This window comes from Trachinotus anak, unplaced genomic scaffold, assembly GCF_046630095.1.
Source record: "Trachinotus anak isolate AG129_WGS33_773 ecotype Australia unplaced genomic scaffold, CSIRO_AGI_Tana_v1 ptg000016l, whole genome shotgun sequence".
Taxonomy (NCBI): Eukaryota; Metazoa; Chordata; class Actinopteri; order Carangiformes; family Carangidae; genus Trachinotus; species Trachinotus anak.
In genome coordinates, this window is record NW_027273867.1 from 17,451,046 (window position 1) to 17,466,541 (window position 15,496).

At 41.7% G+C, this 15,496-nt stretch overlaps 2 protein-coding genes across 2 annotated transcripts; both read right to left on the reverse strand.

Moving 5' to 3' along the window:
* Positions 1-395: 395 nt before the first annotated feature.
* On the reverse strand, positions 396-6,424 carry rnf115b (ring finger protein 115b). Its single transcript, XM_071501025.1, has 10 exons — positions 6,320-6,424; positions 5,989-6,162; positions 4,600-4,658; positions 4,291-4,348; positions 3,990-4,201; positions 2,580-2,648; positions 2,403-2,481; positions 2,038-2,131; positions 1,249-1,364; positions 396-1,008 (listed from the first exon to the last, which is right to left on the reverse strand). Exons 2-10 carry the CDS (start codon positions 6,064-6,066, stop codon positions 886-888), a joined length of 888 nt encoding a protein of 295 aa, XP_071357126.1. The 5' UTR covers positions 6,067-6,162; positions 6,320-6,424; the 3' UTR covers positions 396-885.
* A 424-nt stretch (positions 6,425-6,848) lies between these two features.
* scamp3 (secretory carrier membrane protein 3) lies at positions 6,849-15,050 on the reverse strand. The gene is made up of 9 exons (XM_071501024.1): positions 14,587-15,050; positions 14,197-14,277; positions 12,352-12,465; positions 11,679-11,799; positions 11,132-11,260; positions 9,951-10,110; positions 9,289-9,390; positions 8,583-8,700; positions 6,849-7,809 (listed from the first exon to the last, which is right to left on the reverse strand). The coding sequence occupies exons 1-9, from the start codon at positions 14,638-14,640 to the stop codon at positions 7,672-7,674; spliced, it is 1,017 nt and encodes a 338-aa protein (XP_071357125.1). The 5' UTR covers positions 14,641-15,050; the 3' UTR covers positions 6,849-7,671.
* Between the last annotated feature and the right edge of the window lie 446 nt (positions 15,051-15,496).

Below are 15,496 nucleotides of genomic sequence, written 5' to 3' on the forward strand. Positions count from 1 at the left end.
ATAGGTGACATAGTATATACTGCTGTATTGAAATGGAGGTGTGTGTTTTATTTTCCTGTCTATTCTCTGATATATCGCTCTATTCTGTTTAATTAGGTTGTATGTCACCGGATAAGACTATATTCCACTGCCATAGTCAAGTTAACTTTTCTACTGTGTTCTGTTCTAATGAGGTAGACCACTGTCATCTATTAAGCAGTTACAACACCTCTGACAAAATGCAAAAGGCATGCAGAAAAGCCACAAATATCCAGTCAGATCAGTGAAACAAAGCTGCCAACTGACTATTAAACAGATTGGTTTGTAGACAAATAAAGTCTGCAATATGGCTATAAATATACAGCATCTGCCTCTGAATCGCTCATGATTAGAGAGATGAAAGAAGGTGCAGAGGGTGAGGATCACAGGGTCAGGCTTTAATAACAGCTTTTTGTATAGAGGAGAAAATGCTAAATCAGATCGGATGGAAAAAGGTCAACAAAATACTGAATTACGAAATGGCCTTACCAGGAGCCGTAATGCGAATATGTTACCTCATAACTCTGTGAATTCCCATCAGTTTGACTACCACTGGCTCAGTGGTGATTAGTTCATGAGATCAAAGTCAGTCATTCAGAAAACCACCTAGGAGGTCAGCGTAGCGAGAAGGGCGCAGACTCTTGCTGCGTCCCTTTGTGTGTAGTGTATCTTAAAATGGTGACAATGTTGGTGGAGAAAATATAAAGGTCCTTAGCAGTGATGCACGAATCGAGTGAGATTTGAAGCTGCAGATTATGACTGTGATGCATGTAATGTATTTTATTAAAGCGGTCAGTGTGGAGGGAAAGGTTTGAGGTGAGCAGTGTGTCTCTTGAAAACAGTTAAGGAGGTAGAGCTGTTTTTTTTTCAGATCGCCTGCCTCTCTTGTTGCTCTGTCCTGATGGAGAGGTCCTCCAGGGGTTCTGATGCGGGCAGGAGGCTGTTGTCAACACCGTCGAGGCTTTTGCGGCACACCGGGCAGGTATCGTGCTGTGATAGGAGAGGAAAACTTGTTCATCTGTACGAAGTAAAAGTCAGCAATGCAACGGCGTTTACAGTACAGTACAACCTGAGAAAGCTGTAGTGCATCGTTTAGTAACAAACAGGTTTCTGTGTTGTCTTCACAGCCCTCAAGTCAGACTGTGTGACACACCGTTAAAACCTTGACGAAAAATGCAACAGACCTTCAAACCACTCAACCAACTGACCACAGCCACCTCTGGTCCTTACCAGCTCCAGCCAAGGCACTATACAGTGACTGTGGAAGTAATGGAGGCAGGGTAGTTTCCTGACAGATTCCCCTAATGAATACTCCTCCCGACAAACTGGACACTCCAGTCTGCTGTCTGGGAGAAAAATAAGAAAAACAGAAACAGAAAGTGAGATTCACAAATGTGCAAGGCAGGTACACACTGATTCTTTTGTAATGTAGGTCTCTGTCATTTCACGTTGCCCCAGTTTAATCATGTGTGAATAAACATTTAGCAGCAAAGCATTTACCTCAGGTTTTCAGAGGGCAAATCATGTTTTTTATAGTGAAAGGCCATTTTATCCTGGAGCAGCTCTTTATTAATCAGTAGCAACAACTTGCTGTGTAAGCCACTATTTTAAATACTCTGTATCCAGGCCAGAAAATGTATTAATGACAGTTATTAGACTATTGCTCACTATTGACAGTTCTCTTGGTTAAATGTTATACTTCTTACAATAAGGAGAGGGGAAGGGAAGATAGAAGGAGGAAGAGAGTGGTAAGATGCCAAAGGAGGGAGGGAAATATAACAAGAGGGATGGAATGATAGGGTAGGATAGGAAAGATAGGAAGGGAAAGAAATATAAGTGGGAGATTGGAAAGATATCTGGAGGAAAGGAATGGTAGAAGACAGAAGGAGAAATAGAAGGGAAGGGAAGGGAAGGAAATTCAAATTCAAAAGCCAACATTTTCAAACCAGTCTCCTAAGATGAGCTGTATTGGACTGATCATGCCATTCAGTGTAGAGTATGTCATGCTGGGATTCCCACCTGTCTGTTCCTGAGAGATGGAAACTGTTGGCAGGGATGAGATCATCTCCTTTTCTGCCGGAGGTGGACCTGTGTTCTCCAACTGTCCTAACAACTGGGTGAGAAAGTGGACAAACAAATAGTGTGGATGAATAGGTCGAGGGACAGGGGACAGAGAAGGACAGAGAGACAACAAACAAAAGAGTCTTCTGCATAAAAACCTGGAATATAAACAGTTTATGACTTGATGATAACAGGTTTTGGGGACGTAGATAAAGAAAGATGTTGGCGTCAAGCCTGGAATATGAAGAAAATGTAAGAAAACCAGATTACGAACAATAATGTGGCCACAGTTCTCCAGAATCACCACTCATTACATTACTCACCTCTGTGATAACAGCATCCAGACCTCCCTGACCCCATGCATAGTCTCCTGGGTTTGAGTACAACTGTAGTATGCTGGATCTGAGGCACAGATAGACAGACAGCAGGAGAGAGAGGGGGCAGTTGTTACAGAGTCACATGAAAACAAAAGTAAATGATGTGAATTAAAAAGTGTTTACAATGCAGCTGGTGCAACACCAGGGTTTCCGCTGCTGGCAAACAGGCCGGCCAAGAATTGCTGCACGATCCTTGAAAGGGCAAAAACAAACAGCACACATGTCTGCTTTAGTGTGCTTTCAAAACACATCTTCAACTCATGCCTCGTCTTTATGGGCTTATTCGGCGCTAGTAAATCAACTGATGCATGCAACTCATCTCTTTGCAGGCACACAACAGATTAGGGGTGTTATGCAGCATGTATGTAGCGAGCGAGGAAGGTTTTTATGACTGCACTTTTATGACTAGATGAAGAATAATGATTTTGAGTAGTTCTGTCAAATTATTACAGGGGTCTTGACATATTATAGTAATTTCATTAATTCAATGCAACAGCTCACCATATAATTATCAGGTGAGGAAATTACTCGGAAATGACGAGGTGAAAATCTATTCAGGTAAAACATACATGCTGTGATGATCTTACATGCAGAACACTGTAACCCCACAACAAGTCAGTTATCATCTTTGCATTTATAATAAAGCTCAAGGCCGTGAACCTACAAGGAATAAGAGTAATGAGCTTTCTCCCATATTTCCAGTGCTGCGTTGTGATGGTATAGTGTGCTGGTGATAAAAGGTACCGGCCACCACTTAAGCTGGGATCACTTCTTATAAGACATGCAGGAGTAATGTCATTTGTGAGTCCTGAATAGCATGCCACACTATTCTTTGTACTGTATGTTGTCAAATGAACCTCAATAAAGTTTGATTGAAAGTATTTTCCTCCTTAATTTTTTATGATCGGATGATATGACGCATTCTTCTCCAACATCAGCTCTGATGATCAGATGGACTTGGCACTGGATCTAAAACCTACATTACTACATCATTTTAAAATCATAAATGTCACTATTTTCTGTCTTTAGCTATAAAGGTCCACCCTTCTTTCTTATTCTAGCATTTTGTTCCCCAACAACAATAACATAATACACTATAGTAATAATAAACTCCACATTTTATCAATGTCAATATTACGTATTTTCAGCTTATTTAAATTTCCTTCATTTTTCTTATCTTATTATCCAGTAATTACATTATAATAGCTCGTAAATAATAAATCTGTGATCACCTATTCATGTTTGTAATGATGTGTATACATTATAAAAAGGCCTATAATATATAATAAGCCTATAAGCACAATGAAAATTATTTCATTGTTTCTGTTCACAGCAAAATTATAAATTATTTTTTTGTTCAAAAATACAGCTGCTTATGTATTTAAACTGTATGTGGTGGTTGTTGGTTCCATATGTCTACTGTTTATTAAATAAATACAGAGAAATATCTAGTACACTGGCTTCCTGAAGGATTTTCACACTCTCAGAGTTCAGCACACATTGGTGATGTTTCTGTGTACCATGTCCACACACCCTTCCACTGCAGGCCTTTGTTCGGGCCTGGATGACCGCTCTTGTTCAGGCTCAGGCGAAGATTCTGGTTCTTCTGACTCAGCAGAACGCAGTGACACCAGAGAAGGCTGGCTCTGACCTGCAGATACCTGCTCGCCGTCGTCTGAGTGGGACTCTGAGGAGGGTGGATGCGACAGCAGAGCAGAGCGTTCCATAAACAGCAGCTGCCATAACTTGGAGAGAGACCAGAGAAGCAATGTGTCAAACAAATCCTAAGAGAAAGAGGAGTGTTGTTATTGAAATGCCATTTGTGAGGACATACTTCTGAGAACAACGAGTTTGAATCTTCGCTCGCCACTGATGTGCTGCTCTGCAGGAGACTGGAGAGCAAAGTATCAGATTTATTTCAGCAGTGTAAAACTGAAAGACACTGCTTTTACTCCCTTGACAATGATACCTGCCAAATGAAAAGCTTATATTTTCGAAATTTTATCTTTTTGAGACTTTCCGGATCATCATGCATTTTAAGCCTCAGGTACAGGCTTTAAACCGTTTGTATGAACCAGCGATGTACGTTTCTCAGCTTACAGTAAAAAGATCAGTCAGTTTAAACAGCAAAACTGAGCTGTACCTGGAGTCTTCTGCCACCTCCTCAATGAAGCCAGAGTCACATCTGGGGCAGGTGAAATCCTTCAAGACACACAACAAATGACATTGCCAAAAGTACGTGGACACTCAAACCTCTCATCTCATTCCAAATCTATAGCTGTTAATATGCATTAGGATACTTTTGTTTTAAGTTAGTGGCAGTGTAGATACAGACAGGAAATAAGGGGAGAGACAGAGAGAGAGAGAGGAGGGGAGGGGGGGTTTAGGACATGCAAAAAAAGTTTCCCAGCCAGAATCAAACCAGGTAAATGGCAGTTATATGGTTTGCATTTTAACCACTAGATCACTGTCACACTGAAATAGGGATTGCCAAAAAAAAAGGGAGCACACGATTGTCTTAACTGTTATTGCATGTGGCTGTAGCATTTCTATTTACCTTATTGGAACTAATGGACATAGCCCTGTGGCTCAGAGGTTTGGCACATTGTATCTTATCATTTCATTATGTGTTTTGTATGTAAAACCTTTCAGATAAATATAGTGGCGCAATAACCATCACTGATGTTTCCTGTCTGCGCAGTCAGGCAAATACCAAACAAATTATCCCCAGAAAAAAAAATATATATATATATATATATATATATATATATATATATATATATATATATATATATATATATATATATGTATATATGTATATATGAATAAGTATGAGAGCAGCACATATTTTGGCTATATGGTGCACATTAACCCACTGTCTGTCTCTCACATGTGTGCTGTTGGTCTATCATAACAATATCAGTGCGTAACTGTGCCAACTACGCAACAAGTGGGCTCCGCAGTGCGCTCCCTCTCGCACCTCCAGGAGAAACGAACCTCCAGCAAAATAAATAAAACTCAGTAAAACAGTTATGTCCACAAATTGAGTTGCGCTGAGACAAGGGGGGGCAAAGTAAATCGGGATGTATGCGTTAAATGCGTCCATCATATCTAGACTCATGTGAAAGTGTGTGAAGCCCCGTTACGCGCGGCTGGTGCATGTGTTGACACCCAACCAGCCCCTCTTACGCCTCTCACATGCGGCTGACAGTAGACAACTGGACAGTGTTGCTTCTAAATATGGCAACGTGAATCGCCAGATTTTACTCCCTCTCTCTCTCTCTCTCTCAGGTTTAAATCGCGGTGCATGCTGTGCGCACATTAAAACAAAAACAAAACACCACCGGGCTGTCGTGTGTGCGCTTTACTGATCCCAGTAAGAATCATTTTAGAGCAAATAGTTGAAAATCAATCTTTGCACGTTTAGAGAGAGAGAGAGAGCTCTGATTATCGTTACCCCTCCCTCCGTGGGTGCGTGGGTGATTCCCAGGTCAGTATGGGTGGAATAAAAACACTCTCCAAAGTGACTCACCGGGAGTTTAGGGTTTGTTTCACATTTACAGCAGTGACAGAAGAACCGGTGCCGTGGTTCCTCCGCAGCCTCCGCCATCTTCACGGTGCAGCGCAGCGCCTGACGTCGGGGCGGCAGCCCATAAACGTCCGGAGGGTCGGAGCGGGCCAGGAGGGTTTGGAGCCCGGGACGTGTCAGGAAACCGGCAGCAGATGGCACATTGATATCATTTTATAAGCAGGCGACCTTCCATACGTTTAGATGTTTATAAATAAAGTTTCTAAAGGCAAGATTTTAGTGTGGTTGTCTTTTAAACAAAAACATTCACCCGTTGCCTCATGATCAGACTTACTTGGTCAATGCCGCGAAGGTCGAGTAGCAAAAAGAAGCTTGAAAGGCAACAAGTTGTCAGGATGACATCAGGGGTGCAGTTTCCCTGAAGTATGTTGGGTGTCGCCAGAGTATATATATATATATTAAAAAAAAAAGCTCAAAGTTATTGATCCCTGTGCACGACCTGTGTCAGCAAACAGTGCAGGAACTCGACCCAAGCCGTCTCCTAGCAACGCAGTTCCAGTTTACGGCTGCGTGAAATGTCACATTAATAACACGTGTAAACCACACTGTGTTTGGAAATAATGTGCTGAACTTCCTTAAAGTGAGAGGTCTGACCCGATTATAACAAAAATACACTGTCAAGACACACTTAAGTTCACCTAAATGCCTGACCTTGGAAACCGTTTCCATGACAACCCATCACACCATCTGCTGAGGAAGATGGTGTGATGGGAGCTGCTAATTAGTAGACCTTGTGGTGAGGTTATTTGTTCCCAGCATGTGTCTTAGTATTGATCAGGAAAATAAGACGACAGTTACTGCAGTTGACTGTGTAAGCATGACCATTTATTTTTTTTTCTTAAACCAAGACAGTGACCTGTAATTATCATAAAACCCACAAGCAGCACCAACAGAACAGTGACAGGTATATTGTAACTAAAACAACACATGTTCATAAACTTGACTGTATGAAAGGTTTTGGCAACACGATAAATAGGCATTCTCATTTGGAGTAACAACAAAACAACTTGTTAGTTTTACACTTAAGCAACAAAAAAGTAGCATTGGCCTAAAGGCGATCCGCTCAGTTATGGATCAGTTGTTAGAATGGCAACGTTTCAGTGTTCAGCTCCATCTCTTACATTTGTTGCAAACATGGCTCCTCATAAACACAATGTACATCCAGGTCATTTAAAATGGGCAATATCCACGCTTGTACTATCCCACTTGGCACACAGCTTTGTCTTCTCATATAAAATGCGCCTCCTTGCATTGGCCGACACTTTGTTACGACTATGGCAAATTTCATACAGCTGCAGCATCTTATTGTTTTCACATCTCTCATCTGGTCTCACATTTCATGCCATTTTTCTGCTTCTTGAATCAACACTTATGATATGTTGACCTCTGATTTGGCAATATAGCTAACTTGTCCTGTACACATTTTGAAATTAGACAACCCCACCTCTGTCTCATGCACGTGCCCTAAAGTTCAGGTGCCCCGGGGTAATTATAAAGACTCATTTCCCCCCTCCCCTCATCAAATTCTAATCACCTGTGGGGAAATAAATACTAAACTGCTCCTCCATCAAGCTGGAAAGGCCCTCCCCCTGCACTTCTTACCCTCCCAGCCCCTCTTGTCCCTCTCTATCGAGGTGCGGTGAAGGCCCCCTGGGCAGCGTTGGCAGCAGCCTGGCGTACAGCCTGATTGGACATGACTCCGGTGGCGAACTCAGCCTGGGCCTTTTGGAAGCTGGCATCAGTCTGCCTGTACAGACTGTGGACCTGGAGCGGGGAAGAACAGAGCGCGCTGACACCCGATACATGCAGCAATTCTTCATCATATCATGCCCATTGTGAGGGTGGAAATGATACGCAGAACCTGATATCGTGGCTATTCTTCAGACTGTTTGTCATCTACTGACTGTTTCATGGTAGATGGTAGACTGGAAGCATTTCAGTATTACTGACTTAGATCTACTAGTCCATCACTTTGTACTTTACACGCACTAACATTTAAAAAAAAAAAAAAGTTCTGACCTTTTGTGCAATTTCTTGCATATCTTGATTATGTGCTGTGCGTAGGCATCATATCCTGGTTTCAGAAAGCTGGGTAGCTAGAGTACTTAGGTTTCTATCATAGATGATAGATTACTGTGGCATGTTAACACCTTATCTAGGTTTCTGATCATTTTGTGCCTTGTACACCGGCCTGCTCTCAACTCAAGTTACATAGTAGTTAAGTCTGTAAAATAAAAACTATGACTGTTATGATCATGTTCACAGAGAAATAACCAGCCAGGGTAAGTGTCATATCCAGGACTATGGCCAAAGCCAGGATACTAACGTGCATGTAAATGCAAAGACACCGCACAAGGCTCACTCACGCTTTGTCCCATTTACTTAAGTTCCATGAAATTTCTGTTTTTAGGTACTACTGTGAATATCCTGTTAATTAGTCCATGCAGGGATAGCGTGACTGACACCTTGTCAGAAATTCACCCTTAATTTGAGTCGCTACCTGTGAATTTTCCCTGCATGCGAACAAATTTATTCACCTTCTTCAGCAAGAAAACCCCCATGGCGGTTTGGGCAGTAAAGAGGATGGCATTCATCATCATGATCGCACCGACTGGGACGCTCGTCTTCAGAGCAGCCAGGCTCACGATCCACCCACTGAGGGGAAAGAGACGGTGAGGCAGAGGAGTAAAGGACAAAAACAGAGAGAAGAACGGTGAGGGGAGTCAATTAATATCCTCATTTACACACGGAATCAAAAGGCAATCCGTGTGTGAATACATTATCGTGAATGACATTTACACCTGATATTTATTGCGCTCTCATTAAATTTGTTCTGTCAGCGTTGTCAACTCAAATAAGGACAGTGTGTACTTAGTTAATAACATTAGCAGGCTGATAAAAGAAAAAGTTCCACTGCCACACTGAACTTTACTTTCTGAGAGAAGGTAAGTGAGTTGCACTGACGGCATTCACACTGTGCACCTCCCCCTGCAGTCTGGAAAAGCTGATCGTATCCTGATTTCACACAGCTTCCTTCATGACAAAGACTGACATGGCCACAGTGGGGAAAAGCAGAGGTGTAATTAATAGCATACGTTTTTTTTTTCCTTTTTTTTTCTTCCCCAGACAACAAGAGACGACCAGATACGCATTGTTTTTATGCAAGTTTTAACATGAAAAAACAGGAACGGGAAAGAGTTGTGCATCAGTCCAACACGGAGATGTTTTACTTATTAGTCATACCTGAAACCCCATCCAGGGATGCCAATAGTCATGATGACGTAGACGACCACTTGGGCAAAGAAAACGAAGAAGAAGACGAAGAAGTTGAAGGAGCTGTCACTCCTAGAGAGAAGAAGAAAAATATTATTGCAGAGCGTTATGAGGCAACAGCTCCCTCACATCCATTTGCAGCTTTATAAAGCAAACACATATGACGTTGAAGCAGATGTCCACACAGGCCTTTTAAAAACAAAACCTCTCATGAGAAACTGGAGAACGATAAATGAACTCTAGACACACAAAAAAAAAAGTTAAGTGTGTCGTCATGAAATAATTTCTCTTGTTTTATATAAGAGTTTGCTCTCTGGTTGTTTGCTTTACTTTACTTTCTCCTTTCCTAGTGTTCTTAGTTCCACTTCTGCTGGTTTCTCTCTCAGTTTCAGTTCCTATTAACACATGTGGTTGAGATAACAGCTCCTACAGGCCATTTATCAACTGAGTTACACATATCATGGCTCACTATAAAAACTATTACTCTTCTGAAGGCCATGCCGGGGCAGGTCTGAGGTGAACCTCAGGGAGGGAATGTCCCAGGCTTGTCCAAGGTCAAAATGTAGCCTAAACCAAAAACTTCAAACAACAAGTGAAGTGAAGGACTTTCTCATCAAGGTGGTGGTACACACCTGAAGGCTTTGTACACAGGTCGGTACCAACAGACGAAGGAGCAAGGGGTGAAGAGGAGCCCCCACAAGATGGCGAGGCCCAGGCCAACACCATTACTGGGGTCCACGCAGAACATGGCCAGGGAGGAGATCAGGTTGAAGAGCAGCGTGCATGTGCAGACTGGACATTGATAAAGACGCAGGAGACACAGTGTACAAAAGGACAAAAGGAAGTGGTTAGGCAAGAGGGAACAGCAGTGCAGTCTGAGTTTAGGGATCTCATTCTTTGTGCTGTGGACTGGAACACAAATCCAACCCCACCCCACCCCATAAGAAGAAGACAGTTTGTCAGGATTTTGGCTGATGCAATAATACGCTATTTGTTACTACTTCTTTTTGGGCTCTGGGCTCTTTTTATTTATTTTTTATTTTTTTGGTTGTCCCTAGTTCCAGCCTTAAGACTGGAGATGGTTTTTGGGGCAAGGAACAAAAGCTACAAGAATCATCACCATTGTCTGAAGCATTTCTTCTTCAAACCTGTTCGCCCCAGTTCTTTATCTTATGTTGATCTCTTGTTCGTGTTTCGATTTTGTTAATGAAACCAATATGATATTTATTTGAAACGGAAAGCAGTGACTTTATGACAGAATTCGCACCATGTGTAGCTGATAATTACAATTAAATGACTACTGTATAGTAGGTGTTAGGATAGAAGTAAAATAGAAACGATCCCTATCAATTATACAGTATATTGCATTATTTGGATTCTTTAGTTTTACAGTCCAGAGCTTCCCACAGACTGGTACCACCAATTATCTAACTAACAATAGCCAGTCAGTTAAATGTATAGGGAGAAAATTATGTTTTGGTTTTTGTTTAGTTTCATGTTTTATGCTTGTCTCTCTTTCTCTCTCTGGTATCGAGGTTCATTCTAAATCGTGCTCAAACCTAAACTTAGTCTTGTGAATGCATGTGAACCCAAAAACAGTCCCCCTTTAACTTTTTCCCCAGTGTTCACACTGACGGTGTGTGGACAACAGTTACTATCAGAAGCATTGTGCGAGTCAATAATAATAATAATAATAATAACTTATTTTTCCAAGACAGCTAAAATATGTTATTTGTGGTGTTACATAATGACACTAATGTTATTCTGAGAATTTACACAATAGCACAGCAGAGAAAGAATAACTGGAACTCACACATCCAGAAGTAGTACATGATGGTGACTGTGCGCTGGAAACGCTGGCTGATCTCCACGCTGATGTCCTGGTAGAAGCAGGGGCCCACAGGGCAGAATGAGGGCAGCGGGGGCCAGTTATTCTGACGGGCTGAAGAAGAGAACATTGTGGGAGGGGGAAAAAAAAAAAAACTTTACTTAATTCCCTAAATTTAGCATTCATAAGCAGTTAATACATAGTTTGTGACGCTCTAATATAGTTCAGTGTACCTGTGATCTTGGGTTGATATGTGAAAATTTAAATGGTCTTTAACACAACTTTGCCATTTACAAGTTTATACAAAAATATATATGGGACATACACGTTTTTCATTCCGCTCTATAACCTGTGGATCACACAACATTTCTGATCAAAACTTGAATTACACTAAATTAACATAAAGAATTCATCAAAGATTATAAAGGTTACAGAAACAAATGTTTTCAACTACAAATTCTGTTTCACCAGAATTCCCTTTAGACAAGACTGTTTGTGACTCTGAATGGCCCCCCACCCCTCCCTCTCTTACAGGCTCCAGGTCCCAGGCTGTGTGACTCCAGCTCCCTCTCTCTCCTCTCCAGCTCCCGGGCTTTCTTCTCCAGCTCCTCCTGCTTCCTCAGGAGCTCTGCTGTGGTTGCGTTCACTGCAGTCTAATACCGTAAGACACGAGGGAAATGATGCACCAGTCAGGTCAAAGAGTTTCAAACAGATAGGTTACGCTTGTGTCATAAATAATGAAAAAGGATTAAGGATGTAAAAGACCGGGTATCTGATGGGGAGAGGTTCCCAGAGGAGATGCTGCCAAGTGTATGAACGTCAAACGTTTTCTATGAATTGTAGTTACAGGACTGAATGTAGGTATAACGGTGAAGTTCAGGTAATTTTTAACTTGATTCACTTATTCAGTGAGGTCAATGAGAGCCATAAAAACACTTCTTTATAAATCATTCAAATGAAGCGCTGTCCTGCTGATGATTGGAAGCATTTGTTTTTTGAGGATTCAGCGCTCAGCTACACGCAGAGAAACTGAGTGGGCTGATTCATTATCCACAGAAACACTTCCCATGACACCGAAGGACGGGCTGTGCACATTTGACAGCGAAAGTACGATCCCATCTTTGTGCATCCAAATACCAGTGGATGTGCTGATGTGACAGTCACGCATGGTGGCAACAGGCGTCTTTACACTGCAGCACGTATACCTGGGAGTTATAGGAGCCATAGTTGCGAGGCTCAGTGGGTGTTGTCCTGCTGGGTGGGGTCTGCGCAGGCACAGATGGAGCGGAGGGAGAGGTGGCTTCATATGGTGGTGGAGGCTGGAAAATATTTTGCAAAAGACAGAAATCGAAAATCATTTTGTGTCCCAACCGATGTATCATCTGGGTATTGTGTCCTGACACCAGGGGGTGGAAAGTAGAAGCATCCATCATTTTTCCAAAAGGTACAATATATGAGTAAGTACATATTTAAAAAAATAATAATAATAATAAAAAGGTTTTATTCTTGTGTCGTGCATACAACTACACCCAGTCTACACAGACTTACAAACAGCCCGATCAAGAACCCTGCATAAGCATTTTCAAAAGTCAAATAATAAACTGGAGCTGCAACCAACAATTATTTTAATCTTCTATTGATCTGTTGATTATTGTCTCCATTAATCATTTAACCACCAAGTATTCCACTTTTTGATCTGTGCACCAGAATATCTAAGGGCTAGACCTTTTGGAGTCTAAAAGTTTCATATAATAACATGTATAGATATGTGTGTTAACCTCCTTCATTCAGGAAGCTAAATTGTTTTCTACCATTAGTAAACGGCCTACGTATTTTATCTGTTATCATAGACCAGCATAGTGAAGCACATCGGATATCCTCACTCACAATATACACCTTGATTGTCCATAACCAGTAACAGACCAAGACCAGAGTCCGTTACGTTAAAACAGGGTCACACGAGGCTGTTAACTGTGGATAACTGTGGGAGTGGGAATGAGGCTGGTGCACATGGACTGGGTTTCATGAAGATGATCTGCAAAGAACAGTCCAGTTTCAAAACATGCTAAACAAGCACCAGTTTAGTTCCTGTTGCTGCAGTATTTGCGAATACCAACAGCGGACAGGAAGTACACGTGGACCCAAGCTGTTTCCTAGCAACAAAACTCCAATGACATCGCCTATAACTTAGACCCAAGCTGTTTCCTAGCAACAAAATCACTAAACTCTATTACCCCCCCCCTCCCCCCACACTCCTACATAAGAGCAAAACCCAAAGATTGAAAGAGACGCAAATGACATGCTGTTTTAGCCCTTGTGTCTCTTTATGGTCACTCTGTGTGTTGTTGTTGTTGTTGCTTTGTATGTTTTTGTAGTTGTCTTGTTTTGCAGTAGTAATAATTGTGGTCATTTTGTGTGTCTGAAGTGATTTGATGTCTCTGTGTTGTCACTCTATGTGTCTTCGCTGTCACCATTTGTGTCTTTGTAAAGTTTTGCGACTCTTGGTGATAATTCTGTGTCTTTCATTTTGTTTCTCTTTCTAGTTTTTTTTTTTTTTACTTCTCTTTGTACTAGTCTCGTGTATTTTGGTCACATGCTCTAGTGGGCACTTTGTGTCACTTTGAGGTCGTTTCACATGACGTTTTAGTCATTTTGCATCTCTTTGCAGTTGTTTGATTGACTTTCCAACAAGAAAAAGTTAACAGCAAGTTCAAACAGAGGCTCTGGTCCATCCAGGCCCGGGCCCTGGATCTCTAGTGGCACTGACAGCTGCATCTTTACTATGTGTTAACTGGTTCGAAGGATTCTTATTGAAATTGTGTGTCAAATTTCCAGTTTATTTCTATCCCTAAAATCACAAACTCCCTTTACACAAAATAATCTACACAGTCACATTAACGTCTTACAGTGTGCGTTCTTCTGTTCCAACTATCCACAAATGGTTTTATTCATTTACTAGCTTTTAAAGCAGATAACCTCCTAAGACAACCTAAGATAATGACAAATTAATTGATGAATTTCCCCACGTACAGGAAAGACATATTGCTCACCCCAGTTGTGTTGTCAAATGGGTTGTAAAGGTCCAGTGTGGCATATCCTGTGTTGCTGCTGTGTTGAGTCACTGCAGGGTCCTGTAGCAGACAAAACAAAGACAACCAAACAAAAGATTCATTTTAATCAGCAGTCTGTTAAATTTGACCCGCCGGGGCATTAATCCTCATTTGACAAAAGTGAGTGGCCTTTATTAATGTGTTGATTCCTAATGAGAGCTACAAGTGGGCAGAGATGAGTGAGGGGCAGACAGGCCCAGAAACAGCCACACATGTCACATGAGCAACAACACGCCTGCTATTACACGGAGCCCACATCAGTGACTTCCATCCATCAAACGCACCACGACAGGCGGATGCTAATTTTAGCTTTTATTTCACAACACCCACCTGGAAAGGGTTTTGGTCGTCCACCGGCTCTGGAAAGCTCGTGTATTTTGACATGTCGATGAACGCTTGTTTTTTTTTTTTTTTTTGAAGGAGGGGGGGGGGGATCAGAGCTAACAAGTCAAGTAGCCACCACTTGCTGCTGATGTTAGGAGAGAGGTGGGAAAAGATAAAATAAAAATCAGGCGTCTTCTACCAGATTAAATGCTGCGTTTGGTTGTTTTACAGAGCGAAAAGGCGGGCGGTGTTTCGGGTGATCCACTGGACTAGCTTCTCGCCCCTCCTCCGGCGATCATGTCTCTGAAATACCAGGTGAACTGCAGACTGGTCGATGGTTGTGTCCCCCGGTGCTTCCTCCTCTTCGCTCCCGACTGTCGGGGTCTGGCTTGCGGCTACGTTGCGTCGCAGGAGATCAAAACAGATCCGTGTTTTTTTTTTTTTCCTCCTGCAGGAAAACAACGGAGGCTCAGGAAGTAATCACAAGCTGAAGGTCATGTGACTGCTGCGGCAGAGAAACACGTGGAAACGACGGGGGGCGTGGCCATGCGTGGACGTTTGATTCTGTTTTATTGTATTTTATTAAAATACAAACAATTTCACACATTAGACAGATTAGATGCGTTTAAAACTTTATTCCGGGGGCAATGAAAATGGCCATTTAAACAGAATTAAAAAAAATAAAAGAGACGAGTGCATTAAAGGAAATAAATTGCTAATAAATTGTAATAAAGCTCTTTAGTTGATTTTGCAGAGTTTTCTCCTGGTGGAGAAGAGCTGCAGGGCATCATGGGCCAAAATCCATTCATTAACAACGTATTAACATTCATGCATATATTAATACACCCTAAATTAATGGTGGCATAATTAGAAAGTGGTAAGAAAATATGAACATGTTTTGAAATTATTATCCCAC